This window comes from Artemia sp. Qi Xiang Cuo, chromosome 7 (genome assembly GCF_049724085.1).
Source record: "Artemia sp. Qi Xiang Cuo chromosome 7, ASM4972408v1, whole genome shotgun sequence".
Taxonomy (NCBI): domain Eukaryota; kingdom Metazoa; phylum Arthropoda; class Branchiopoda; order Anostraca; family Artemiidae; genus Artemia; species Artemia sp. Qi Xiang Cuo.
The window spans coordinates 9,684,696-9,711,822 of record NC_142800.1 but is presented as its reverse complement, the minus strand read 5'-3'; the positions used below and the strand labels follow the sequence as shown (position 1 = coordinate 9,711,822).

Genomic DNA, 27,127 nt, shown 5'->3' with positions numbered 1-27,127 from the left:
AAAGTTGTTTGCACTGAAAGAAGCCAAAACTGACGAAAGTTGCAGATAATCAGCCCTAAAAAAAAAAACGATTTTTCAGTAAACTCATGCTACATTGCTAGAAACTCGAGAATCTCTGATAGAACACAGTTCAAGGAGGCAGAGGTCAAAATTCGATGAAAAGGAATTGATTGCATCACATTTTCCCATGTCCGGAAATACCCCTCTGTGTCCGGAATCATGCCTCACCATCTGTCCGGAATTACCCTGTTTGGGGTCAGAAAATGGGTAATTCCGGACACCTAACCTACGGCTAAACCGTTAGAAATAAAAATCTGCAAAAATCACACTAATGCCCTAATTACAACCCCTTTGAATGTTCTTTGTGCTAATTGCTGCCCTAATAAATGAGCCCCACCCACCCTTGCTGACTGGATGTGTTCTAGACTGCAGATTATACAAAATTTTGCTGATTCTGCAAACTTAAAAAAGTTTTTGTTGTTTCTTGTCAACTACTAATTCATTATGCAAAACAAAGGCAATCTACAGTCCCCCCCCCCCACAAAATCTGCTTATAGTCTAGATCTAGGCTATATCAAGCTCCAATATAGTGGAAGGGGAGACTTGGACACTTTTTCAATGGTAGTGAGAACTAGTGAGTAGTAAATTCAGAAAAAAGGGTAAATATCTAATGGTTAACCCCTTACATGGATATACACAAAAAAAGTAGTACCATTAGACTCCTTGGTAGATATATACAAAATGCCGTTACTGATGCAAGGACAAGTCATTTCACTTGAAAATACACCCCCCCCCAATGCTCCCAGAAATAGCCTACAATATAAATACAAAACAAAAAAAAACCACTGAAATGACTATACAATTCAAGTTTAGAAGCTTCTTGTTTTCTTGAAAAGTAGTTGAGTTAGGTGAAGGAAACTCAGGAGTGAACCCAGGGCAAAAAATGCCCTGACAGGGTGAGAAGATTGTATATATGAATAGATTGATTGGATTTCTGACAACAAACACTTTCAGTTTTTAATCTCTTTCTCATAGCTCTAGTTTTTAAAATGCAATTCCTTTTATTTCAATAGAATCTTAAGGTTCCAAAATTGAAGAAGTAGATTTAAAGATTGCTAAAACTTATAAATATGAGATCAAGCAAAGATATGAGGCTCAAAAATTGTTCAATGTATATCATTTGAGCAGAAGATCTATGTTGTAAAGTTGAACTATTATAATAAAATGAACCTTAAAGGTCATACAATCTTTCGTTGTGATCTTTCGTTGAGAAGGTTTGCCCAAAGCGTCAAAAATTGTATGTTTAGACTGAAATTTTCCAATATTCGTAAAAAGTCATACAAATCAATATGTAGAGAGATTTACGATTGCTGTGGAAGAATATTCTTGGAATAATGGACAATTTGGATATTGAGGGGGTGACTGCTCCCCTCCTATTGCAGGCATGTTTAGAAATAGAAATAATCATTGCACTCTGGACAGAGAAGGAGTTGAGGTAGTGCTTCAAAATATTTTCCCAAGAGATCATCAAGGCCCTGGATAAATTCCTGAGTTTTATTCACCTAACCCAACTAATTTCCAAAATTGGAAAGAGACACTAAACTAGAATTCTGCACAACAAAATTCAACAATATTACAATATACAGAATGTTTCTATAAATAAGATCATCATAATTTTTATATTGTTATCCACTCTTTTAATTCTTTCAAAGAATTTTTATACCTAATAGGATTTATTGCGCCATCCAATTGTTAGATAACAATAGGCCCGTTCTTTTGCACTAAGATGTTACATCTTTCTGCAAAGGTTTCCGATCTTTCAACTCATCTTTGTTCTAAGATCTTACAGCTCAGTGATCATAGCAAAAAGTGTGAAAGACGCCATCTTTCTGCCATACAGAACAATGATGAGAGAACTTTGATGATCTACTCATCATTAGGCCTGTTTTTTCACTCATCAATGTGCTAAGATCTTACATCTTTTGTCAGAAAATGCTTAAAAGTGAAATCTTTGAACAAAGATCTTACATCTTTGGCCGTTTTTGTGCAAACGTCTTTCATCATTCTGCTCTGATCAGCTGTCTGAGAACAATGTTGAGTGGATCATCAAAGTTCTCTCATCATTGTTCTATATGGTAAAACAGTGGCGGTCTTCACACTTTTTGCTAACATCAGTGAGCTGTAAGATCTTAGAACAAAGATGAGTTAAAAAACGATAATCTTTGCAGAAAGATGTAAGATCTTAGCGCTAAAAAACGGGCCTATTGTTCTTAGACTGCTGATCAGAGCAGAATGATGAAAGGCGTTTGCAAAAGAACGCAAGAAGATGTAAGATCTTAGTGCTAAGATTTCACTTTTAAGCGTTCTTTGTCAAAAGAGGTAAGATCTTAGCACAAAGATGAGTAAAAGAACGGCCCTAAATGTTAGCAGTTTTTGTTGGGACCCTGGAAAATGAATCGTTAGCTTTTAATTCAGAATAATGTAATAATTAGGCAGGATATTCAAAATTCGAGCTTGGAAATAAGGCTTGCAATTATATGGGTTTTTATATCTCCAAGGCAGCAAAGAAATTGCTGAATATGCTGATTAAAGTCTGATGAGCCAAAAATTTTTTGTTGACAATTTGTTTGTCTACAGGATGAATTTGCTGAATATGTTGGTTAAAGTCAGATTGGCCAAAAAGCTTTTTCAACAATTTGTTGGATAAAGTTTTAAAAGTTAAAAAAAGACTTTTTAAAGATTTGAAGTTATATGGATTTTTATGTCTTCAAGACAGCAAAAAACTTATGAATATTTTGATTACAGTCTAATTAGATACAAAAATTTTGTCTACAATTTGTTGGATAAAGTTTTGTCTTCAATTAGTCCAAAAAGTTTTGTCAAGAAATATTGGCAGTCCCATATTCCTTAGTAATGTTATAAGCATATAAACTAGGCATCCTTGGTACAGCATTAACTGGTTTTGAATATTGCAATTTAAAATCCTCCAATACTGATTCAAGTTGTTAGAGACATTTGAAAGTCTCCATCTTAGTGAAAACTGCAAGAAAGTAAAGGTTATTGTTCTCCCTTGATCTGGCAATGGATTTCATCTTGTAGTTAGGGATGTTGACTTAATATCAGCCAGGGATGTTATGGAAAATTAATTGACTCTGGCTTTCAACTTCAATAATAAATTACCTTAATTCGCACTTTGGAGCAAATTAAGGTCCATACTGGATCTGTTGTGCTCCGGGTCAATGATGGCAAAAAATTCGTCACTGTGCTAGGGCCCAGTGACACGCCATAGGAGAGGTCTGCTGGAGAGATGCAATTTAAGCGCACTTGGTAGCAGTGGCCACAAGGTTGGTATGGCCTGCAAAGACCATTCTCAGTGGTATAGAGCTGACACCACCGCACAACAGCAGCTTTAGATCGAGTATGCGAGATGGTTGGGTATGACAAGCGGCATCAGCCTCCTAGCAAGACACTCATTATGATAAAGTTGGCATCAGTCAGTAGATGAGTGGGAAGGACAGTCCCACTCATATTTCCATGGCTTGTTATTCCATTCCATGTCAAGACTGGACTTGAAGGACGCAGCCGTAGGTGCAGTCGCCGTTTCAGCTTGAAGGCTATTCCAATTGTTGACAACACGCTTGGAGAAGAAGTGTTGCCGCGTTCGTGTTTTGACAAAAACGTTTTGACAGCTTATGTGAGTGTCCTCTTGTATAGTGCTGACTTGAATGTCTGGTAAAGAGGGGGTTATTTGGTTGTGTGTTATACTTGTAGGTCAGCATCATATCACCACGGCAGCGTCTGAAGACGAGTGTTGGCAGCTGCATGCGTTCCAGTCTCTTGTTGTATGGGAGATCTCGTAGGCCAGCTATGCACTTCGTGGCACGTCTCTGAACTCCTTTGATTAGACTGGTATCATTCTTATAAGAAGGGGAGGTGAGACAAGTACCAAAATCCAAAACGGGTCTAACTATAGCCTTATAGAGCCTTAGAAAGACTGTACAGGAGCGGCTGGTTATAGTGCATTTGAGGAGTCCAAGGCTTAAATTTGCTTTTAAAACTGCTTGTTGCCAGTGGCCGTGGAACTCCAATTGTTCATCTATCAGCACTCCTAGATCTCTTTCTTTGGGACTTGTCTTTAGCACTAAGCTAGCCAGTGAATTGGGATCGGACATGTTGTACTGGTGTCGGGGGTTGTTGCTTCCAAAGTGAAGGACACTGCACTACGATGTGTTGAATTCAAGTAGCCAGTCTTGTGCCCACGTTTGGATTTTATGAAGGTCACGCTGCAGACTTTGTTGGTTTGCAGGCCCAAACAGCTTGGAGTCGTCAGCATAGAGAGTGATGTTAAATAAAAATAAACATAAAACCACAAACTCTTCCTCCCTTCTTCTATTACAATAATAAAAAAAGCACCTAATGTTCTTCAAATACTGAAAAAGGAAATGAATTTTGGAGAACCCTCAAAAACAAGATTTCAGTGTGATTATTTAAGGTTTAGGAATATTAATGCTAATTTGAAAGGTATATGAAATTCAGCTATATTAGCAAATTCAAAATATTATAGATTTGTGTACTACCTTTTCATACTTTACTTCCTTCCTGGTTCATGTCAAGAACCCTTAAAGGATTAAGCACACCTCCTTTTGACTGCAGAATAACATTTTTTTGTTAAATTTTATGGATTTTCAAAAAAGTAATATTTTTCAAACTCCACCTTAGCACCACCTACTTTCTTACAGACTCTGCCCATCTGTTGCATATCTGGATAGTAGCCATGTGTTGTTGCTAAGAAATTTCTTTGGAAAATGTTTTACATGTTATAAATAAAAGACATATATAAATAAAAATATTCATATTTTAAATAAAAGCTCTTTTTTTACAACTTATGTTATTCTCATTTTCCCCAGTTAAAAGTCAGATGTATCAGAAGAGTTTGGCTCTAACTAATTTTTAATTGTGTGCATCAATGCGCTGTATGATTTTAAGATTTAACATTTTTAAATAGCAAACGTATTTTCCCGCACCCACAAAAAGAAACTGTTGTCAAAAATAATTAGTGAAACTTGTTAACCAAAAAAAAACAGTCACTTGCAAAATTTGTAGGTATATTTTGAACAGAAAAAAAATCCCCTTAGAAATTACTTTCCAAATTTCTTGTGACAACAATATCCTACCAAAACCCACAGATACAACAGAGCTCTAAAAATGGGACTCAACTGATCAAGGTCATTTCTATGTACTAGACTGCTCCATGAACAAAGATGGCTTACAATTTTGCCAGAGTCAAACTTTAATGAAGAAATTTGTCTATAAGGAACTTTAGGTCTGCATTATCTTTGGTAAAAGATTAAGATATCTAAAAATAATTTTCTGTTATGAAGACTCCATGGGGAGAATTTTCAGTGGAGAGGGAAATTTCTGCAGGGGGGAGGGGTTTAACTTTCCTGTGGAAATTTTAGACATGGGCAATTTGCCATAATTCCTATACAAAATTATATTTATTTGTCTTACTTTATTGTTGCCCACTCAATTTTACATGTGTAGATGTTAAGGAGAATGGTCTGGGGGAAATTTTTACCATTGGAAACTTTCTAACCTCAGTACCACCAATAATCTTTTCAGGTCCCCTGCTTCCGTTGTACAAAGGCCTTGCCGCATTAAAGAGCAGCCACAGATTCCAGGAGTCAAAGAAAAGAAGTTTAAGGACTTTTTTGCTGAAGAAAGAATTGTTGGGAACCTTTCAATATTTTCAAAAAAATATGTGGACAGTGGAAACAATCATTGGTTAATTTTCCAATTAATGATATAGCTAGGGAAATGATAACTAATGAGGTAGCTAGGAAAAAGACATACATTTAGAATTAGAATTTCATCCTGAATTCAAATATAGCATACATTTGCATTGGAAATGAGCTTATCTCATCCCTGTCCACTCTAATGTGCAAATATATACCATAAATTGTATATATGCACTGGAATCTCTGTAAGTCACTCTTTTCTTCAAATTGCTATAAGTTTGGCAGAATAAGGGAAAATTCATTGTATATATACAATTAGGGTATATATTTGCACATTAGGGGATTGAGGTTTAGTTCATTTCTGATGCAAATGAATGTTATATGTGGATTCAGGATGAAGTTTAGATTCTAAAGACGTCTATTTTTTAACTATCCCAGTAATATGTTAATTGGAATATTTATCAAATTGTTAACTAACAGTTTTTGTTAAGACAGTGGAAAAAGACATAATATTGCAATAAATCCTAGGCAAAGCTAGATTTCATCTAGTTTATAATAAAGAAAATAAGTTTAACAGAGAACTTTAGGAGCACCTTAACAAAGAACCTTATGAACATTGGCTATGATAAGATGTAATCAAGTGATATATAGGCCACTATTAAGGCTATATATAGAACCATAGGCTATTTGAAAAAAGGGAGGAAAATATAGCACTGGTCTTTTTTATCCCTACTTGCAGTGCTGATCTCTATTTCATGTCCTTCAGTCAGAAAGCACAATAGGGGGTTACGGTTTAGCCCTCCTGGGCTTTTGCACATCCTTCCTGTCTATCTTCTCTAGACTTCAATAGGTACCTACTCAAAGCTAAGTCAACTGTGGCAGAACTTACAGATAGGCTATTTAGAGAGCATAAACAGCAAATTTGTAGTTTGATACCTTTTTGATAAATGTGGAGCAGTCAATATTTCTGACCTACAAATAAAGTGAGCATCATTCAGGGCTTTTTTAATGCTCATTCTGAATAAAATAATTGCTTTTGCTGTAAATTCAATTTTAAGCCCTTTACATACCCTCAAAGATGACACCTTTTCCTCTTCTTTTAGATACAGCTTACATACCTCTGTTGGTGTTACTTTTGTTGAAACTGGTTTACCTATAACTTGAATTGACTGCTCTATGCCAACCATCTTTTTATACTCTTTCTTAAGTAAATAGTTGCTTCTGGGGAAATTCCATTTTGAGCCCAGAAGGGCTCAGAAATTAAATTTCAGCCCAGAAGGGCTCAAAAATGTAATTTCAGCCCAAAAAGGCCATAGTAACCAAAAGGTTTAAACCATTTTTTGAAAGACACTGGCTAGTGAGAAATAGTTGCTATTTTAGCTGATTGAGGTTATATTTTCTCAAAATGAAAATGATGTCATACCAAAACTAACATCAACCTTGAGGAGTTTTAGCTCTTTCATAATTTTTACAAATTTGAGGTTAATCACAATGAAATATATCTAAAAGTGATGAAAATATAATACTCTAGTAACCAAATTATGGAAACTATAAGAGAAATTATGGAAAGCAGGCCACCCAGAACCCATCATATTAAATAAATAACCCAACCAATTATATATATTAAATATTTAATTAAAATAAGCCTAAATAGTATCTTATCTCACTGAGGCTAAGCTATCACACAGTGCACAAAGAAAAACTAGCTTTAAACATATCAAACTTTTTGTGTGTGGTTGGGATAACATGTAAGCACCTTTCACTATTAAGACTAAAGAACATAATAATTGCCCTTACAGAATCTGCTGGAAATAGAAATTCTTTCTTATTTAACAGTTTAGTCTAAGAAACATGTTTTTAAATATTTGGTTAGCCTACTATTTACTGATTTACCTTATGGGGCCCATTAAGAGCTCAAAACGAAAATTTCTCAAGCACAAAATTATTGAAAATTGAAAGAGCATAAGAAAATTCACCTAGACTGAACTTATATAAACAGCAAATTTGTAGTTTGATACCTTTTTGATAAATGTGGAGCAGTCAATATTTCTGACCTACAAATAAAGTGAATACATCATTCAGGGCTTTTTTAATGCTCATTCTGAATAAAATAATTGCTTTTGCTGTAAATTATATTATATGCTTTAAATATATTCACAAATAATGTTAAAAAGTGCAAATTTAGTACATAAACTAAGGAATCTAATGGTATATCTGGCCCTATTAGCATGAATAGGGGTAAGGCTGTACCCAGGATTTTTTTTTTGGAGGGGTTTTACTCAAAGATTTTTTTCCAGTGAGGGGGGGGGGTACACAGAAAATCTCAAAAATTGCATACAAAATTTGTTTATATCCATTGTGTTATGTTTTTACAAGTCAAACAAACATTTGGCCTTGAATAGGGGTGAGGGAGGCTTAATTTGAACCCAAAAAATGATAAGTAGCCCAAAAGTCTAGAATGGCAGCTCTACAAAAGAAGTCATGATAGAACAAAAAGAGACATTTTTAGATTACTAGTTTCAAACTGAGTCTTAGTTTTGTTTCTATTTCTAACAAATTCACCACTAGCCTTTCCTTGTAATAGTCTCATTTAGCACTAAGCTGTAGAATATAGAACAATTAAATAAAAGCTGTTGAAATTCTGAACTTTGCAAAATGAAGGTAATATTCATATTAACACACTATTCAGGTAGCTAAAAAACAAACTTACCTCTATAGTCAGACATGCATCCTGAATCCCTTCCTCTTGAGGGTCCTGAAATTTGCCTACATGACAGGTCTATGCCTAATGAAATTTTGACAAAACAACATTTTACCTTTATTTTCAGTCATCAGTTTCCTTTTCTCTGGCTTTAGTTCTGAAAATGCAATCCCTGTTATTTGAGTAGAATTTTAAGCCATATCAATGTTTGTTTGTTTTTCAAAATTTAGGAATTGTACTGGCATATCATTAATACCTTATAAATTGGGATTCAGCAAAGTTGTGAAGCTGAAAACAATTTTGTTGTAGCCTAGGGTAAGACACCCAGTAGTCGGCCACCTGCCTATTCTCAGACAGAATCTTTTATACTATTTTAATAACTAATTTACAATGAGCTGTTTGTATGTCCGAGTTTAGGCAGAATTGTCACTTGTTAGTAAATTCAAAAATAGGAGGTGCTATACAAGCGAAACTATTTGAATTAGTAACCTACTTGTTCAGAAATTCTTCAGAAATTTTTTACCTTAAATTACCTTAAATCGCATCTTCTAGCGACTAAGGTTGCAGGAACCTGTAGATGTCGCCAGGTAGTATTGACAGGAGTTCGTTGCACAATTCATTAATGGATCATCACATCCTACACGTATACAGGACAGTTGAATATCACACACTAATAGACCCTAGTGGTGGATGCAGGCTCATCCCACTGCATCCTCCATGGCTTGTTCCTCCAGTCATGGTCAACGCCAGTCTTGAAGCTGTTAACTGAAGCTGCGGAAACAGTTGAATCGCTCAGTGAATTCCACAACGGAACAACGCGATTGGTGAAGAAGTTGTATTTCTCACGCTTTCTGCTGAATCTTTGGCGGAGTTTTATGTGGGTTACCTCTCGCTCTGCTAGACTGGTCCTGTTCGAGAATGGGCTTGATAACACTGCTGTTCATCAACTTATATGCCAAAATTACGTCCCCCCTTTTTCTACGGTAGGTCAGAGTTTGCAAATCAAGCTTTTCTAGGCGTTGCTCATATGGGATTTGTTGGTTGGCAAATGGGAGCCTAGTAGCTCTTCTCTGGACTTTTTGATATAAAAATAAAGTTTCTAGGTGGTATAATACAGTAATTAGAGTAGTTTAAATGTCAAAAAGTTTTCAAAGTGATTAAAGTGTCTGACTACTGGGTGTCTTACCCTACTACATTTAAGCAGAAGATCTATTTTGCAAGGTTTCACTTCAATAACTCACAGATTTCTAAAGGTCTTTAAAGGTCAGGACTCTAGAGGGAGAAGGATTTGAGGTAGGTACTTCAATATGCCTTCCCAGGACATTGGCTAGGCTACTTTACCCTGTAGACACATCCCCAAAACTTTCATTTTCCTAGCCCAACCCCTTTCCAAGATATTCAAAAGTAGCTAAAACAGAATCTTACCATTTGTTTTTTTATCTTATTCTTCTTATGTTTGAGATGTCTTGTTTTGATAAAGGTAAAACATCAGACATCCACCACATGGCTAATATGGGAGTAAAGTTCATTTGTGATGCAAACAGATGTTATATTTAGGTTGAGGATGCAATTCTAGGTACATATTTGCACATTAGGGGGGGGGGGGTATATATTGTGTGAATATATAGGTTCTAAGAAATCCATGAATTTCTTAGAAAAACTGGAAAAACAAGGAAGAAATTGAAGTTAAAGGCTCTCCCCCTCCAAAAGGTGTTAACTAGGATTATTCTCCATATTATGGAGTAAGAATTGTTTTCTTAATATGTTTCTTTATGTCCAGATGGACTCTTATGCTTAAAATGCTGGTTGGCCAGTTGGCTAATTTAAAGATTTGTATATATATACACTGACAAATTAGCTATCTTGTGGTATCCCATAAAACATCCATTGTTTTACATTTTTGTCATTTCTTCCACTGGCTGCAGTCTTGTTTTTTTTCATCGAGATTTTTCTCTCTGTTGGTTTTTATCATGGCTGGCCAGTTTGCCTTAAGATCTTTCATTCTTGCTAAATTATAGGGCCACCTAGAAGCATACCATTGTGTCCCCTATACCTAGCCTATCTAATTTTAGCACTAGTCAAAAATAAATTTAGCTATAACCTCTACTACTGGCTTAGACTCTACAGAAACAGGTGAAAGAACAATATTTACTTTGATAATTGAATTTTTACAAACTTTAATTTTGACAAGTGATTGAAATGCAATATTTTCTACAATTCTTCTTTTTCTTGCTTGAGCCCCGTTTTCATCAGCCCGGTTTGCGTAGTATTTCAAATGGTTTACGTATTTCAAAACGTTGGCGAGGATGAAATAAAATCAAGTGCAATTGGATATTTTGGTAGTTTTTTAATATTAGTTTTTTATATAACAGTTTTTATATATATATAGGTATATAGGTAGTTTATATAGGTAGTTTTTTAATATGGAACATTCTAATGAAACATGACTGCGAGGAATTTTGGAAAATCCTAATTTAAAATGAACTGGAGAATCTTAGTACTTTTGTTATGAAAAAGAAATACAGTGATGAGAGCTCTTTAATTGTGCCACGTTTGAGAGTTATAAACTTTGTTCTAAAGGTTATTGAACTTGGTGATGGCCATTTTGAAGAACTTAAGCTCAGTGAAAATTTTGTTGATTCTCTTCGTAATCGATGCGAAGAAGATTTATTTATTTTCAAAATTAACTTGTGTGATGGTGCAAAGAGTATGGGAAACTGATAAGAGTGGAAACTGGCACTAGTGTCAACAAAATCACTAACGCCATATAGCGTCTGGCGAAATTTAGTATTCTTTTTAAAACTCGTAATCGTAATATTTCAGAAGCTGAAATTAGACGATAATTGCAACACAGTTTTGGTAAATAATAGGAAAATCAACAGAATGCACAATTTTTTTTTTATGAAATATCTAACTTTTCTTATGAGTTGAATGAACATTCAAATGGTTATGGGTTTTCACCCCTGTTCTCCTTCATTAAGAAGAATAACCATATATATATATATATATATGTATATATATATATATATATATATATATATATATATATATATATATATATATATATATATATATATATATATATATATATATATATATATATATATATATATATATATATTATATATATATATATATATATATATATATATATATATATATATATATATATATATATATATATTATAATAATTGGTTTCCGGATGGTATTAAACCTATATTCAACAATTTTACTACCTAGCCCCATTTAAACCAATTATTATATATTATAGTAATTGGCAATAATAATTGGTTTCGGATGGTATTAAACCTATATTCAACAATTTTACTACCTAGCCCCATTTAAAGCGATTAACACGGTCTTGCGAGCGCATAATTTTGTAATTAGTGATAAAATAGAAAATGGTCCATAAAAATGCTTAGTCAGTTGCAACATCTTTAATTACACTCACAATTTTGTTGTTGTTAATAAAAATGAAGAGCTCGAATATAAGATTTTGTATGAAAATTTTAACCAAATGGTAAGTGAGAACACGATCAGGTTTATGTACGCTAGCAATTTGAAAGAATTCTTAATTTTTTCTTCTGCTTATCAATTTTCTCATTATTTTAGGAATTCATGGATTTCAGTGTCAGGTCAATCTTCTTTAGCACCTGTCAAAGTAGCAGGGTTGAATGCAGATCTGAAAGACCTGAGTAAGAGGATTTACTACGATAATGTGCCCAGTTCGTGTTAGATGTGAGCTTTGTATTATCTTATTTAATTAAAAAAAATGCTATTTTAGTACTATTGTTTAATTATCTGTTTATTACACTTGCGTTAAAAGTTGCCAAGATTCTAAAAAAATAAATTTTGTAAGAATTTATTTACTAAAAGATTATATTGTATTGAAATTCCAAGTATATTCATTATATTGAATTTAACGTGACGCATCAAAATCTAAATGCCAGAGAAAACGTGCCTAATTGTAAAAAAGGGAGAAAACAACATAAAACCGGTTATAGATTCTAATAAAATCACACAATTGAGTTTATTCTGCACAAGTGGCTTATGGAAAAGAGTTCAAGACCTTATCTACAAAACTGCGAAATTGTGTAGTGTTTGGGAAAGATGATAACGATGTGTGTTTATTTGCCCCCCCCCCAAAGTAAACAATAATTTTATATCTACCCAATTATTCTTTTATATCAGACAAAATGTGATCAGAAAGGTCATTGAACTTCCTACTACCTTTTTAATTACCAGAAAAGATCATCCCAAAACAAAGTGGTGTTTTCTGCCATTCTGTGAGGAAAAATAACATTTACAGCCCAAAGCATACCTTAAAGCCATCAAGTGAAAAGTCCAAGATAGGAAATTGATGGTAATTTTAGTATGGTAAACCAATATAAATGGAAAATTTTTTTCACCTCCTACTTCTATATAAAGTTTAAAGTCTGCCTGTGTTCTAAGGGTTCCACCCATTTTTGGTGTCCATAAAACAGATTTGTGCTAAAAACTTGCATTTAAAACCGCGGAAATAATGAACTCTGGAGCTTGAATGTAAAAAGCGAGGACAAAAGCAAGGCGCAGTAGCCATACTTTACATTTAATATTTTCTGTTACAATATATGCATAAGAAAATTTATTATTGATACCGATTCTGAATATTTGAGATCTAATAATATTAAAGTAACTCGTTAAAACTATTATAAAGAAAACTGTTATATTAGCGTTTTTTCACCAGAGTGTAAATTATGTTTTGGTTTTAGAAGGCATAAAGGGTGTTAGCCTCACCGGTCTTTGTGATTGTTTCTGATCGCCTTTACTTCAGTATTTCTTTGTAATTTCCTTTTGTATTAGGTTTCACTTATTTATTGATAATGACTTTCGTTTACGTTTTACGTTTGAAATATTATTTGACTTTTTTTCTGTTCATTCTTCCTTTAATGTGTCTTATTAATTATATTTGAAATAATTCTTTCAGAAATAATTCTTTATATGAGGAAGGGTGTCTCCTTTTTAACTTTTCGTTCTTTACTCTGAAGTTTGCTTTTTATGGATTTCCATAAGAACACGTAAAGTATTACTTCAAGAGTGAAGTGCAAATTATATTCTGGTCTTAAGTAGGTATGGGGGTTTTCAACCCTATTTATGTTGATTTTGGCTTGTTATGAGATTTATTTATTTATTTATTTTAATTTCTGTTCAATTTGGACTTTTTTTAACCTAGTAGCTGTGATCTCGGATAGTTTTACATTTGTAAGAATTATTTGAATTTATTTTCTGCTCCTTTAGATTTAATCGAACTGTTTAATTTTCTTTGAACAACTTGTTTCTCTTCGTTTTTTATTAATTTAGTTGTTCTCACAGAAAAAAAAAATTATATCTTTTTTGTGTATTTCTATTAGAATCCAAAGTCTGGCTTACTATTTGTATGTTGGAGGAATTTTTTAATCCTAAAAAGAAAGTATTGTTTAATTTAGTTTTATACCTTCTCAAGCTGACATCTAAAATAAAACTTAATGTTGTTTCCAAAAATTTAATCTATGTTCTTCGACAACCCTGAAAACAATTACACTTTTTTGATCTATCAAAATATAAGTGCAAAAGTAGCAATGGCAGTAACCCTGAAAGTTTCAACTCAATACCCCCACTCGTTCTTGGGATATTTCTGAGGTGTCATAATGGCGAACAGACACACACTACCTTTTGACTTAGTTTTTAAGCAAAATTTAGTTTTAAAGCACAAAGGGCAAGTTGCATAGCTTGAGCTTTCCTAGCTAAGTAGTTGGCACGCTGAGTTGTGAATCCTTTGCCCAAGAGGCACGGACTGAATTCCCGGCATAACTAATTATTTTGTTGGGGATGGGGTCAGTGGCATGACTCTATAAGCTCAGCCAGAGTCGACCCAGCTCTAAATGAACACCTTGATAAATCTGGGGAATATAAACAGTAAGGATGTGCGAAAACACAGGATGGATTACCCCGAACTCCCAATTGTTCACAATAGCTGAAAAGTCATGAAACGGATTTCAGCCCCGCTAGTTTGGACCATAAGTGTCTAGTGTCTTAATACCTACTTATTTTTTTTTAAATTGTATAACTGAGGGGGTTGATATAGGCAATATTTCAAGAGTTATATGTACAGGACCATTCTATTATGTGAAAAAATGGCTGTCTTAAAATTATGATTGGGTGCATTCGGAAAATGAACGGGCGTTAATTTAAGTGCGCGCTAACCAAGCCTATGCTTAAAAAGAATAAAGCTAAGCTAAGTTGAAAGCAGTAAAAGATTCTTAACCTAAGCTAACCTAAAATAAAAGTGGTAAACCTAACGTAAGTTATAAGCGATAAACTGAACTTCATTTAAAAGCTGAAAAAGTATCTTAATATAAACTATGCTTACTTAAAAGTAGTAAATTCAACATAGTTTAAAAGTGATAGACTTAAAATAACTTAATGTATCAGACTTTTGAATAAATCTTGCTCACGTGTCTCTGAGTTTTGAAAATTTCGTTCACGTATCAGTGACTTTTAAACAAATTCAGTTTGTATCTTTGCAACTTTTTGAAAAAAGCTATTCATTGGTTTTTGTCTCTGGAATTTTCCCGTTCCCATCTTTCTGTTTTTCGAAAAACCACTTTCCTGTGTCTTTGACTTGTGGAAATCCCATATACGTGTCTCCAAATTTTGAAAAAAATTCTGTTTATATATTTTTAACGTTTTAAATATGTGTGAATACTGAGGACTACAAATCAAAATTAAGAAGTTTATTAAATGATGAAAAAACATACAAGAAGCTATCGTATAATCCAACAGACTCTCTTACAAATAAGTTTAAGAACGAATTAAAGTGTTTAAAGGATGTAGAAAAAATTACACCTCAACTCTGCTGCAAATGCCTGCCACGCAGTTCCTTGTGCCCTAAATTATATGGACTTCTGAAAATTCATAAACCTAACCTACCTTTACGACCAATTGTGTCATGTACAATGTCACCAACAAGTGTTTTGAGCAAGTGGTTAATGTCAATCTGTAAACTAATTTTGTCTACACAAATTTCGCACATTAAGAATTCTTCGGATTTGGTTGAAAAACTGAAAAAAGTAGAGATTTCTTCAAATTTGTTGCTTTCAAGCTTTGACATTGTATCAATGTACACAAATTTTGATGTAGAAGCAGCCGAAACTCATCTACAAAGGAAGCTGTTAAGAAATTTGGACTTGATTAGTGGCAAAACAGATTTGGAAGTTTCTGTACATATGTATTTAGTACGGTCGTGCAATAAGTTCTCTTATTTTTTTTCAATTCAGAAGGGAGTTTTTCGAACAAATAAATGGTTTACCTATGTGGGTCCCCTTATCTCCTTTATTAGCTAATATTTTTGTGGAGAATATTGAAATAATTGCGTTAGATTCATATTTTATACAACATTTTTTGGGGCCGGTATATGGATGACATGATTTCAATATGGGATTATGGGGAGGAGGAATTGAAAGGATTTTTGGAACATCTTAACTGTTTGGGGGGGAGATTTAAAGTTTACTCTTGAATTAGAAGAGAATGGGAAACTTCTTTTTCTTGATTTTCTTCTTTCAAAAATGAAAATAGTCTGGATTTTAAAATTCACAGAAAACCAACAAATAACAATAGATTTTCATCTTATAATTCCGGTCACGCTCGCCAAGTAAAAATTGGCTTGATCATTTTTTTAACTGACCGGATCTTAAGTATTTGCTTTCCAAAATTTTTTGAGGAGGACTTGTCTTTTCTAAGAAAAATACTAATAAGCAACATGTATCCAGAGTGGTTAATTAACCAGACTTTTTCAAAGAGAAGAAAAAAGTTTCTACGGAACTCTTGAAACAACTTGGGAGAAGGATGTTTTTGTTCCCTATTATATGTACCCCGGCTAAGTGAAAAACTTAAAAGAATTTTACATAGTAATGGTCTAAAGGTAGCTTTAAAGAGTAATAATACTTTGGGTAGTTGTCTAAATTCTGGTAAGGATCTAACTTCATTGGGGGAACTCATATGTGGGACGTAATAACCAGAATTTGGAAATGAGAATGTTAAAGCATAAGGATTCTATTCCTTCTGCTTCAAAGCAAGATTCTATGTCTGAAGATTTTACTTCAGCAGTTTCAGGACATATTTTTAATTTTCCAGACCATTTTATTTTGCTCGATAATGTCTCTTTGATTTCTAGGGATCGGGGTTTAAAGCAAAGTTTTCGCAAAACTCTTGAAAAAAAGAAAACTTTATTCAAGAACATTGCTTTGAATCGTGACACAGGTGAATTTGGGCTTAATTCTATCTACGATAAATTATTAAAATCTGACAGAGTAAAATTCAATTCACCCAATGTAGCTGACCTCTGTACAGTATAATATCATTGAATGCTAATGAACCGAATCCAAGAAGGTCAAAGAGGCTTGATTCTGCCTTTGCTTTTAAAATAATTACATAATTAAATAATATGTGGTTTAATATGATCTTGTATATAAAATATTGTTTTAAATTGTTTTAGTTTAGTTTTACTACTGATGACGATCACTGCATATGTGACCAAAATATCTGGTATTTTCTTGTGATTTTCTATCACTGTTATCATCATCACTGTCTATTAAAAGGAATTTAACCCTATTCGAACTTTTACTTATTGTTAAAAAATCCAAGGTTCTGACCTCCCCTGCGAATGGTCTTATTTATTAAAGTAAGAAGAAAACCGGCAATCATTCTGAATGGGGGGTGGATGAAAGAAGGTTAAGTAGGGCTTTTGCTCCTGAACCATAAAAGAGCCCCTATTCAGAGCCACATAATCTTTCCTTTGTTCATAAAAATAAAATGAAACTTTACGATGAACAAAATAAAATACAAAAATATACTAGGAAGGAATAAGACGTAAAAAGCTAAAGATCTTGTCGGTAACGGTAAAACACCTTTGGCATTGCTGTTGTGTTCCATTGCTAATGAATTCCAATATTTTTACTTAGAATGACCAAGCTAGCTTAAAGAATAGGTTTTCCCAATATACGACCGGAAGAATTGCCTCATATGTTTCCTATTCCTAGTTCTTCCCTATCTCCTTGTGCAATGTTGAGGCCAATCCTATCCCTATCCCCTTCTGCAATGTGACATTAGAAAATGGCAGTGTGGTAGCATTCCATCTTTGATATCTTTAACTAAAATTAATGCTTCATGATAATATTAAACGGCAAGGTCAATCCACTGTCTTGTGCAATATTAGCGCAGATTAAGAATTCAAATTAAAATGTTTGTTATATAGAACGCTTTGTTTTCCAAAAATGTGTCGTAAAATCTTGGCAGAAATGTTAAAATCAGCCTTTTAGAGTTGATTACTTGGGTTAATACTCTCTTGGAATAAAAGTACACCATACTGAAAGAGTAGCCCCCTGAAAGTGTGATTCAGTGCCCCTTAGAAACAAGGTATAAGAGTATCATGTAGAGATTAACCCACTGAAAAGCTATTGTCAACATAATGCTTCCCAGAAGATTGTTTTTGTTAAAAATTTTTCTTAAGGTTATAAACACAATCTTTCCAAGGGGAGGGGTAAAAGTGAAATAATTTTCTCTTTGTAATTCAGTACATATGAGATAAATGCCGTATAGGGTAAAGAGACAAGAAAATATGTGCTAGCAATCTTAGAAACATGGTTTAGGTGCAACATGCGGCGAGTAGCCCCCTGAAAATACGACAAACTTCAATATAGCTACATCATGTAGCGAGTAATCCGATGAAACGTGGCTAGAATAGTTACACCATACCAGGAAGAAAACCCTGTAAGGCAGGGCCGGAAAAGAGTTGATTGGAACTATTAGGCCCAATAAGAGGCCCTGAATTTTCAAAGGCTCCGCATTACCATCAAAATAAAAAAACAAATTTGAAATTGTGAAATATTCTTAACAATATTAGTGAGAGCTACTTTTGGAGAGAGAACATTTTCAAGACTAAAACCTATAAGAAAACCTATTTGATATCAACAATGAATAGGGAAAGATTAAATTGTTTATTAATTATGTCGATTGAAAGTGAAGACGCAAGGAAATTAGATTTTACAACAGTATTGAAGGAACTTATTTGAAAAAAACTTAGAAATATGTAAATTCATATATTCACATTCGTTGATCTAAACTTCAGGAACTTGTTGCGTGCTGATTTTTGTTCGTGAAACTTAATGCATATTTAATTTTTGTTCGTGAAACTTGTTGCATGTTGATTTTTCTCTTCATTAACTTGTACATTGCTTTTTCTTCCTATGAAACTGATTTTGCTCATGGAAGTTGCTGCGTGTTGATTTTTGTTTTTAGAATTTCTTGCGGGCTGATTTTTGTTCATGAAACTTGTTGCATGTTAATTTTTCTCTTCTTGAATCTTATACATTGATTTTTCTCCTCGTGAAACTGATTTTTTTCGTGGAACTTGTTGCATGTTGATTTTTGTTCGTGGAAATTGTTGCGCGCTGATTTTTTGTTCGTGAAACTTGTTGCGCGTTGATTTTTCTCTTCGTGAAACTTGTACACTGATTTTCTTATCCTTGTGAAACTGATTTTGTTCACGGAACTTCTTGCGTGCTGATTTTTTTTTCGTGGAAATTGCTACGTGTTCATTTTTGTTCGTAAAACTTGTTGCATGTTGATTTTTCTCCTCGTGGAACTTATCTTTTACAGGAAAATTGTTGCGTGTTGCTTTTTGTTCGTGGAAATTGTTGCGTGCTGATTTTGTTCGTGAAACTTGTTGCGTGTTGATTTTTCTCTTCGTGAAACTTGTACACTGATTTTTATCCTTGTGAAACTGATTTTGTTTATGGAACTTCTTGCGTGCTGATTTTTTTCGCGGAAATTGCTACGTGTTCATTTTTGTTCGTAAAACTTATTGCATGTTGATTTCTGTCCTCGTGGAACTTATCTTGTACAGAAAAATTGTTGCGTGCTGAGTTTTGTTCGCGGAACTTCTTGTGTGCTGATTTCTGTTCATGATACATGATACATGTTTATTTTTCTCTTCGTGAAACTTGGACATTGATTTTTCTCCCCATGGAACTGATTTTGTTCATGAAACTTAATGCGTGCTGGTTTTTGTTCGTGAAACTTAATTTATCTTGATATTTTTCGTCGTTAAACTTGTCGTATCTTGATTTATTCTTTCGTAAAACTTAATTTATCATGATATTTTTCTCCGTAAAACTTGTTGCATGTTGGTTCTTTCTTCGTGAAACATGATCCATGCTGATTTTTGTCCGTGAAAATTGTTGCATGTGGATTATCTCTAAAGGAAACTCTATCTATCTCGATTCATGTCTTCGAAAAAAAAAATATTGTTTCTTCTTCATTAAATTTGTTGCATGTTGATATTTCTCTTTATGCAAATTTCTATGCCTTTTTTGCATGCTGGTAGATTAGGTTAAACCAACCTAACTTATACAGGATATGTTTGGTTAAATTAGATTAGATGAAGCGTCATGACGCAAAATGTTTCAAGAACAAAAATCAGCAAGCAACAAGTTCCACGGACAAACCAGGTTTGATGAGGACAAAAATCAATGTACAGGTTTCACGAAGAGAAAAAACTAACATGCAAAAAGCTTAACGAATAGACGAATTAAACATGCAGAAAGTTTCACGAACAAAAATCAACACGCAACAAGCTCCACGAACAAAAATCAGCAGGAAACAAGTTCCTTGAAGAAATCAGTTTCACGAGGAGAAAAATCAATATACAAGTTTCACGAAGCGAATAATCAACATGCAGCAAATTCCACGAACAATAAATCAGCTCGTTGTAAGTTCCACGAACAAAAAATCAGTATGCAACAAGTTCCATGAAGAAAATCAATTTCACAAGGAGAAAAATTAAAATGCAAGACGTCTCATCAGCAAAAATCAGCATGCAACAAGTTTCACAAGCAAAAAATCACCACGAGAAAAAATCAACATTCAACAAGCTTCACAAACAAAAATCAGCACGTAGCGAGCCTCACAAAGAAAAATCACCACGCAACGAGATCAATGAACAAAACCAGTTTCATGAGGATAAAAATCATTGTACAAGCTTCACGAAGAGAAAATAAACATGCTACAAGTTTCACGGACAAAAATCAGCACGCAACAAGTACCGTGAATAAAAATTAGCATACAACAAGTTCCATGAATAAAATCAATTTCACGTGGAAAAAAAATCAATGCACAAGTTTCACAAAGAGAATAATCAACATGTAACACGCTTCGGTGGGGGTTTTCCACTTGAAAAATGCCCCCCCCCCCCTCGTTGTAATTGGTTGCCAGGGGCCCCAGTGAAATTAGACGTTAGGGCCCCCAGTCGAATTGGATGCTAGGGCGCCGTTTAAATTTACTGCTGGGGTTCCCATTGACATATATATCTAGGTGCCTCAGTGGCATTACTCGTTAGGGTCCACCCATTGGAATTGGTTGCCATGGCCCCGGTGGAATTGAATGCTAGGACTCCACTGAAATCATTTTCTAGGGCCCCCGTCAGAATTGGTTGCCAGGGCTTTGGAAATGGTTGCTAAGGCCCTCAGTGGAACTGCTCACTAAAGCTATTCAAATTGGTTGTTAGGATCCCGTTGGAATTGATTAATAGGGGTCCTGTTCGAATTGACTACTAGTGGCCCCCATTTGAATTGGTTGCTATTGCCCCCATTGGATCGTTCACTAAGCCCTCCCCTCTTGTTGGAATTCCTCTCCCCCACCCAGATGGAAAAGTTGCTAGGGGTCCCGGTGGAATTGGGTTATAGGGCCCCCCGTTGGAATTTATTGCTAGGGTCCTGCCAGAATCCCTCGCTTGATTCCTGCTGGAAGTGGTTCATAGGACCCCATTGGCATTTGATGTTAGCCCCCCTCATCTGGAGCTGGTTTCTAGGTACCTGTTGGTATTGGATGTTAGGGCCCAATTTCATTCCTAAAAAATATTAGGAATAGATTGCTGGTCCAGCTGTCTAGGGCCGCAGTCCATTAAGGAGTAAGCCATTTCCAATACTAATGTAGACACAAAATACTTGGAACACAAGGGTTCCCCAAGAAAAATGTCTAGATTGAAAATGCAATCTCGGAAGAAAAAAAAAACGCATTGAAAGAAAAAACGCCTTAATAGAAAATTAAATTCTGAAGCAAAAAGCTTTGAAAGAAAAAAGAAATTCCAAACAAAAAAATCTCACAAAGTATTTTGTAACACCGATGTGTGTACCGTCATATGTTTACCCCTCAAGACGTTATTACGCACACCTGGGTCTTACAAAATACTACAACGCACGTGTTTATTATACCTAAGTAATTGAGTTTGCATGTTACATTTCAGTGAATCTTGTCAAAGAGATGCAGGTCCATGTTCCGCAATAGGGAATTTTTTCTAAGAGATGCTACGGAATGGGACGTGTTAGGGTCAACTAGTCAAGCAGAAGAACTTTATTTTTTTGTTTGTTTATTTTATAACCCATCAAAATACAAAGCTTAACGATGGAGTATAACAAAAAGAAAGAAAAGAAAAAAAAAGAAAAAAACAGAAACAAAAACAGGAGCAAATACGTGCAAGCTGAAATTAAAAAAACAACAGTTCAGAAAATTAACCCACTCCAAGGGTTGTAAACCTATTTAAATGTATAATACCAATAAATAATACAATACAAAAAAATAATAGTAACCCAGGAAAAAAGTAAATAAATAATTAAATAAATAAAAAGGAAACTAGCATTAATACAAAACATCATTCCAAGGGTGGTTCGACGGATAACCCATAAGCTTGGGAAAAAGCTTATATGAAGCCTCAAGAGGGTCTGGCAAGCTCTGTCTCTCCCGCAATCCACCATTCCTAGTCAAAGGAGGAACCCGGATAAGTAACTTTAAAAATTTTAAATAGGCCCTCATGATTTCTATTTTATCCGATTGGTCAAAAATATCCCAGAAAGGAACCAGGTATAGAACATAAGGGAGAGAAACAGCATGATAAACTTTCACAGGGTGACGTTTACCAAGTTTCAGCTGTGATCCAACTGCACCAGCAAACGCATTACGGATCTTACGTACGGTTTGAGCAATAAGTAATTTCCGAGTATCTACACATTTAATTCACCGTAAAGGTGAAGCACGCCGAAACTAGTTCAGTACCTGCTGGGACTTCTGAAGGGTTCCAAATCATAAATTTGAGAAGTGTCTTTTTCTCTTTTGAGCATTTATAAAATATTTTGGCAATATCCATGATGTTATCCTCATTATTAAAGTACTTTACGCATCTATCATTACAGTCTTTTACTTCATATAATCACTTTTTCCCCTCAAGAGTCGTTTCCTTAGGAAAAAAACTCTACACTACTCTTGCCAAATTTATTAGTTTTTAAGCCAGTATACATGCATCGGCTGGTAAAGTTCAATATAGGACAATGCAAAAATTGATCGGAAGCCATAATTTCATACCAAGTCCACGCCATGCAGTCTTGAAATAATCTAACACACAATCCTCTATCAATTCTCACTGTTTGAGAGCTGAGTGAACATTCTTTTTCAATTTATTTTATTAAGGCATTTCTCTTCAAGATGTTTTTTCAAGACGTATCAAGATATTTCAAGACATTTTAAAGACATTTTTTCCAAAACGTTTTTCAATACTTCTTTGGTTGTTATGTCACAGGCTTTGTATGTTACATAATAGGGTTTGAATATTCAAAAATAATACTTGTTAGATTCCATCAGTCAAGCGGGGATTTCCCCGTCTTAACTGAGAGGGGCACGCACGTGCGTGCCACGTAATGATGATACAAACGAAGGATGTGACACAATCTTGTGTTGCCTGCTAGATTTATTGAAGGACACGTAATCTCGCGTCACTTGATGGATTTATTGGGAGTGAAGCAATCTCGCGTGATATGCTAGACTTCAGGCACGGCACACTGTAGCTGAGCACGGCACACATGTGGGTGCTATGTAATGATATGGGCGATCGTGGGTGCTGCGTAATGCTAGTGCACACGTGGGTGTTACAGAATGACGGCATACACTTCAGATGACACGTAAGGGCAACGCATACGTGGGAAGCTACGTAATGACGGTGCTCACATGGGTGTTAAATAATACTTTAAGAATTTTTTTTTCTTCGGGATGTTTTTTTTGTTTAAAGACGGTTTTTTTCATTTTTAGTACAATTTTGAGTCTTCAAAAATCGATGTAAAAGTTTCACGAAGAGTAAAAAATCAACACGCAACAAGTTCCACGAACAAAAATCAGCACACAACAAGTTCCTTGAACAAATCGGTTTCACGAGGGGAAAAATAAACAAACTAGTTTAACGAAGAAAAAAATCAGGCTGCAACAAGTTCCACGAACAATAAATCAGCACGTAGTAAGTTCCACGAACAAAAAACCAGCACTCAACAAGTTTCATGAACAAAACCAGTTTTCACGAGGAGAAACATCAATGTACAAGTTCCACGAAGAGAAAAATCAACATGCAAGTCGTCTCATCAGCAAAAATTAGCATGGAACAAGTTCCACGAGCAAAAAATCACCACGAGAAAAATTAACATTCAAAAAGCTTAACAAACAAAAATCAGTACGTAGCAAGTTTCACTAACAAAAATCAGCAGGCAATAAGATCCATGAACAAAACCAGTTCACGAGGAGAAAAATCAATGTACAAGTTTTATGAAGAGAGAATCAAAATGAAGCAAGTTTCACGATCAAAAATGAGCACGCAAGAAATTCCGCAAATAAAAATTAGCCTGCAACAAGTTCCATGACCAAAATCAGTTTCACGTGGATAAAAATCAATGCACAAGTTTCACAAAGAGAAAAATCAACATTTAACAAGTTTTGGTAGGGGTTTTCCACTTGACTAATGGGTCTCCGTGATGAAATTGCTTGCTAGGGTCCCAAGTGAAATAGGATGCTAGGGCTCCGTTTAAATTGACTGCTAGGATTGCGATTGGAATTAGTTGCAAAGGCTTCTGTTGAAATATGTATCTAGGTGCCACAGTGGCATTGTTCGTTAGGGTCCACCTGTTAGAGTTGGTTGCTATAGCCCCAGCGGAATTGGATGATACGGCTCCATTGGAATTATTTTCTAGGGTCCCCTGTCAGAATTGGTTGCTACGGCCCCCTTTGGAAACGGTTGCTTGAGCCCCCAGTGGATTTACTCGCTAGGGACTCTCATTGGAATTACTAGGGGTCCTGTTGGAATTGACTTCTCTGGGCCTCCATTGGAATTGGCTGCTATTGCCCCAGTTGAATTGATTACTAACCCTCCCCCGTTGAAATTGCAAGCTAGTGCCCCACTCCCCTTCACCGATGGAAAGGTTGCTAGGGGTCCATGTGGAATTGGGCTATAGGGCCTCCCATTGGAATTTTTTGCCAGGGCCCCGCTGGAATCACTTGCTAGGTCCCGGCTGGAATTGGTTTATATTTCCCATTGGTATTGCTAGGTCCCATTGGCATTCGATGTTAAACCCCCCTACACCCTCTGAAGTTGGTTTCTGGGGACATGTTCCATTCCTTAAAAAATATTAGGAATATATTGCTGGTCCAGCTGTCTAGGGCTGCAGTCCATTGAGGAGGGAAGCCCTTTTCAATACTAATGTAGACACAAAATACTTATGATATAAGGGTTCCCCCTAAAAAAAAGTCTAGAAAGAAAATGAAATCTCGAAAAAACGTATTGAAAGAAAAAACACTTTGATTGAAAATGAAATCCTGAAAAAAAGCTTTGTAATAAAAAACAAATTCGGAAGAAAAAATCTCATAAAGTATTTTGTAACACCGATGTGTTTACCGTCATTACAGTAATGATGAGGTTTCAGTTTCTGGAAGACACATAACAGGTAAATAATTACAGCTACTAGCCCCTCAAGACGTTATTACACACACATGGGTCGGACACAATAATACAATGCACGTATCTAGTACACCTAAGTAATAGGATTTGGATGTTACATCTCAGGGAATCTTTTGTAAGAGATGCAAGTCCATGTTACGCAATAGAGAATGTTTTATAAAAGATGCAGGTCCATGTTACTTAATAGGGAATATTTTCTAAGAGATGCAGATGCATCTTACGTCAGAGGGAATGCTTAGATAGGCAAATAATACGGAATAGGACGTGTTAGGGTCTATCCAATGAATTTTATTTATTTGTTAAATTATTTTATAACCCATCAAAATACAAAGTATGACGATAGAGTCTAACATAAAGAAAGAAAATGAAAAAAACAGAAACAAAAACAGGAGCAAATACGTGCAAACTGAAACTCAAAAAACCAAACAATTTGGAAAATTAAATCACTCCAAGGGTTGTAAACCTCTTTAAATGTATCATACCAATAAATAATTCAATATAAAAAAATAATAGTAGCCCAGCAAAAAAAGTAAATAAATGAAGAAATAAATAAAAAGGAGACTAGTATTAAAACAAATAATCCTTCCAAGGGTGGTTCGACGGATAACCCGTAAGCTTCGAAAAAAGCTTATCTGCAGCGTCAAGAGAACCTGGCAAGCTCTAACTCTCCCGCTGTCCACCATTTCTAGTCCAAGGAGAGACCCGGATGAGTAACTTCAAAAATTTAAAATAGGCCCTCCTTACTTCTATTTTGTTCAATTGGTTAAAAACGTCCCAGAAAGAAACCGGGTATAGAACATGAGGGAGAGAAACACTATTATAAACTTTCACAAGGTGGCGTTTACCAAGATTCAGCTGTGATTCATCTGCACCAGTATACGCATTACAGATCTTACATACGGTTCGGGCAATAAGTAATTTTCGAGTTGACTTTACTGATGTACCAACAGGCAAAAAAGGCACACAAGCTCCTCCCGTGATACAACATCATAATCACCCAGATTCACTGTATCAGGGGGTTTCAGAAAATTTAAAATTAAATAATAACACTTGAGACTTAGCCGCATTTAAAGAAAGACCAATCTCATTATAATTCTTCGCAATCTCCCTTAAACTTTTTTCCGAACTAAACACAGTCCTACTTAGGTTAAAAACGTCATCTGGACAACATAAAACAGACATACTAACACCGTTCAGTATACAGCAAGGCGATAGATCCTCTTGGGTCCTTAGGGTTTCGTTATTATAAGTAGTAGGAGAGGTAATGACTGCTTGCTTAATATCAATATTCACACAGAGTTCTGAAGGAAGAAGCGAAAATCCAATCTTTAAACGTACACGGAGGCGTCTACACATCCACTAAAGAGGTGGAACTACATCAATAGATACCAGTAGTATCCCATCTCAGATTTTAAACGCATGCCCTCCGTTTTTCTATAGGATTTTAAACGCATTTCCTCCCTTTTTCTATAGGATTTTAAACACATGCCCTCTGACGTCACTGCATCTATCCAAAAACCTCTTGACAGCCCTGGCAAGATTCCCAGATTCTATGACACACTATAATTACTTGGAATGTGGTCGGTATAATTCGCATATAATGTTTTAGAGGTAATTACATGGCAAGAAAAAAAAAGGAAGGAGAGAGAAAGAAGAAGAATAAAAGGACTGTCATCCTAATCCAGTAAGTGAGATAAATTACACTTGAACGAGGTTTTAACCTTACTCATCTATCCAATTACCTAGGACAAAACAGTATAATCGAACTATCAACCAAATTGAAATGTCCAAATCCATTGAAAGTCGTCATCAATAAATGTAAGTCGTTGTAAATTTACAAGCAAAAG

At 34.9% G+C, this 27,127-nt stretch overlaps 1 protein-coding gene across 1 annotated transcript in view; it reads right to left on the bottom strand.

Annotated features, from left to right (window-relative positions):
- LOC148949922 (serine/threonine-protein phosphatase 2A 56 kDa regulatory subunit epsilon isoform-like) overlaps positions 1-27,127 on the bottom strand; it is a 122,630-nt gene that overhangs the window by 73,717 nt on the left and 21,786 nt on the right. Inside the window, exon 4 of the mRNA XM_089091690.1 lies at positions 26,465-26,581. Coding sequence (XP_088947816.1) covers positions 26,465-26,581 — 117 coding nt within the window. The remainder of the gene's footprint in view (positions 1-26,464; positions 26,582-27,127) is intronic.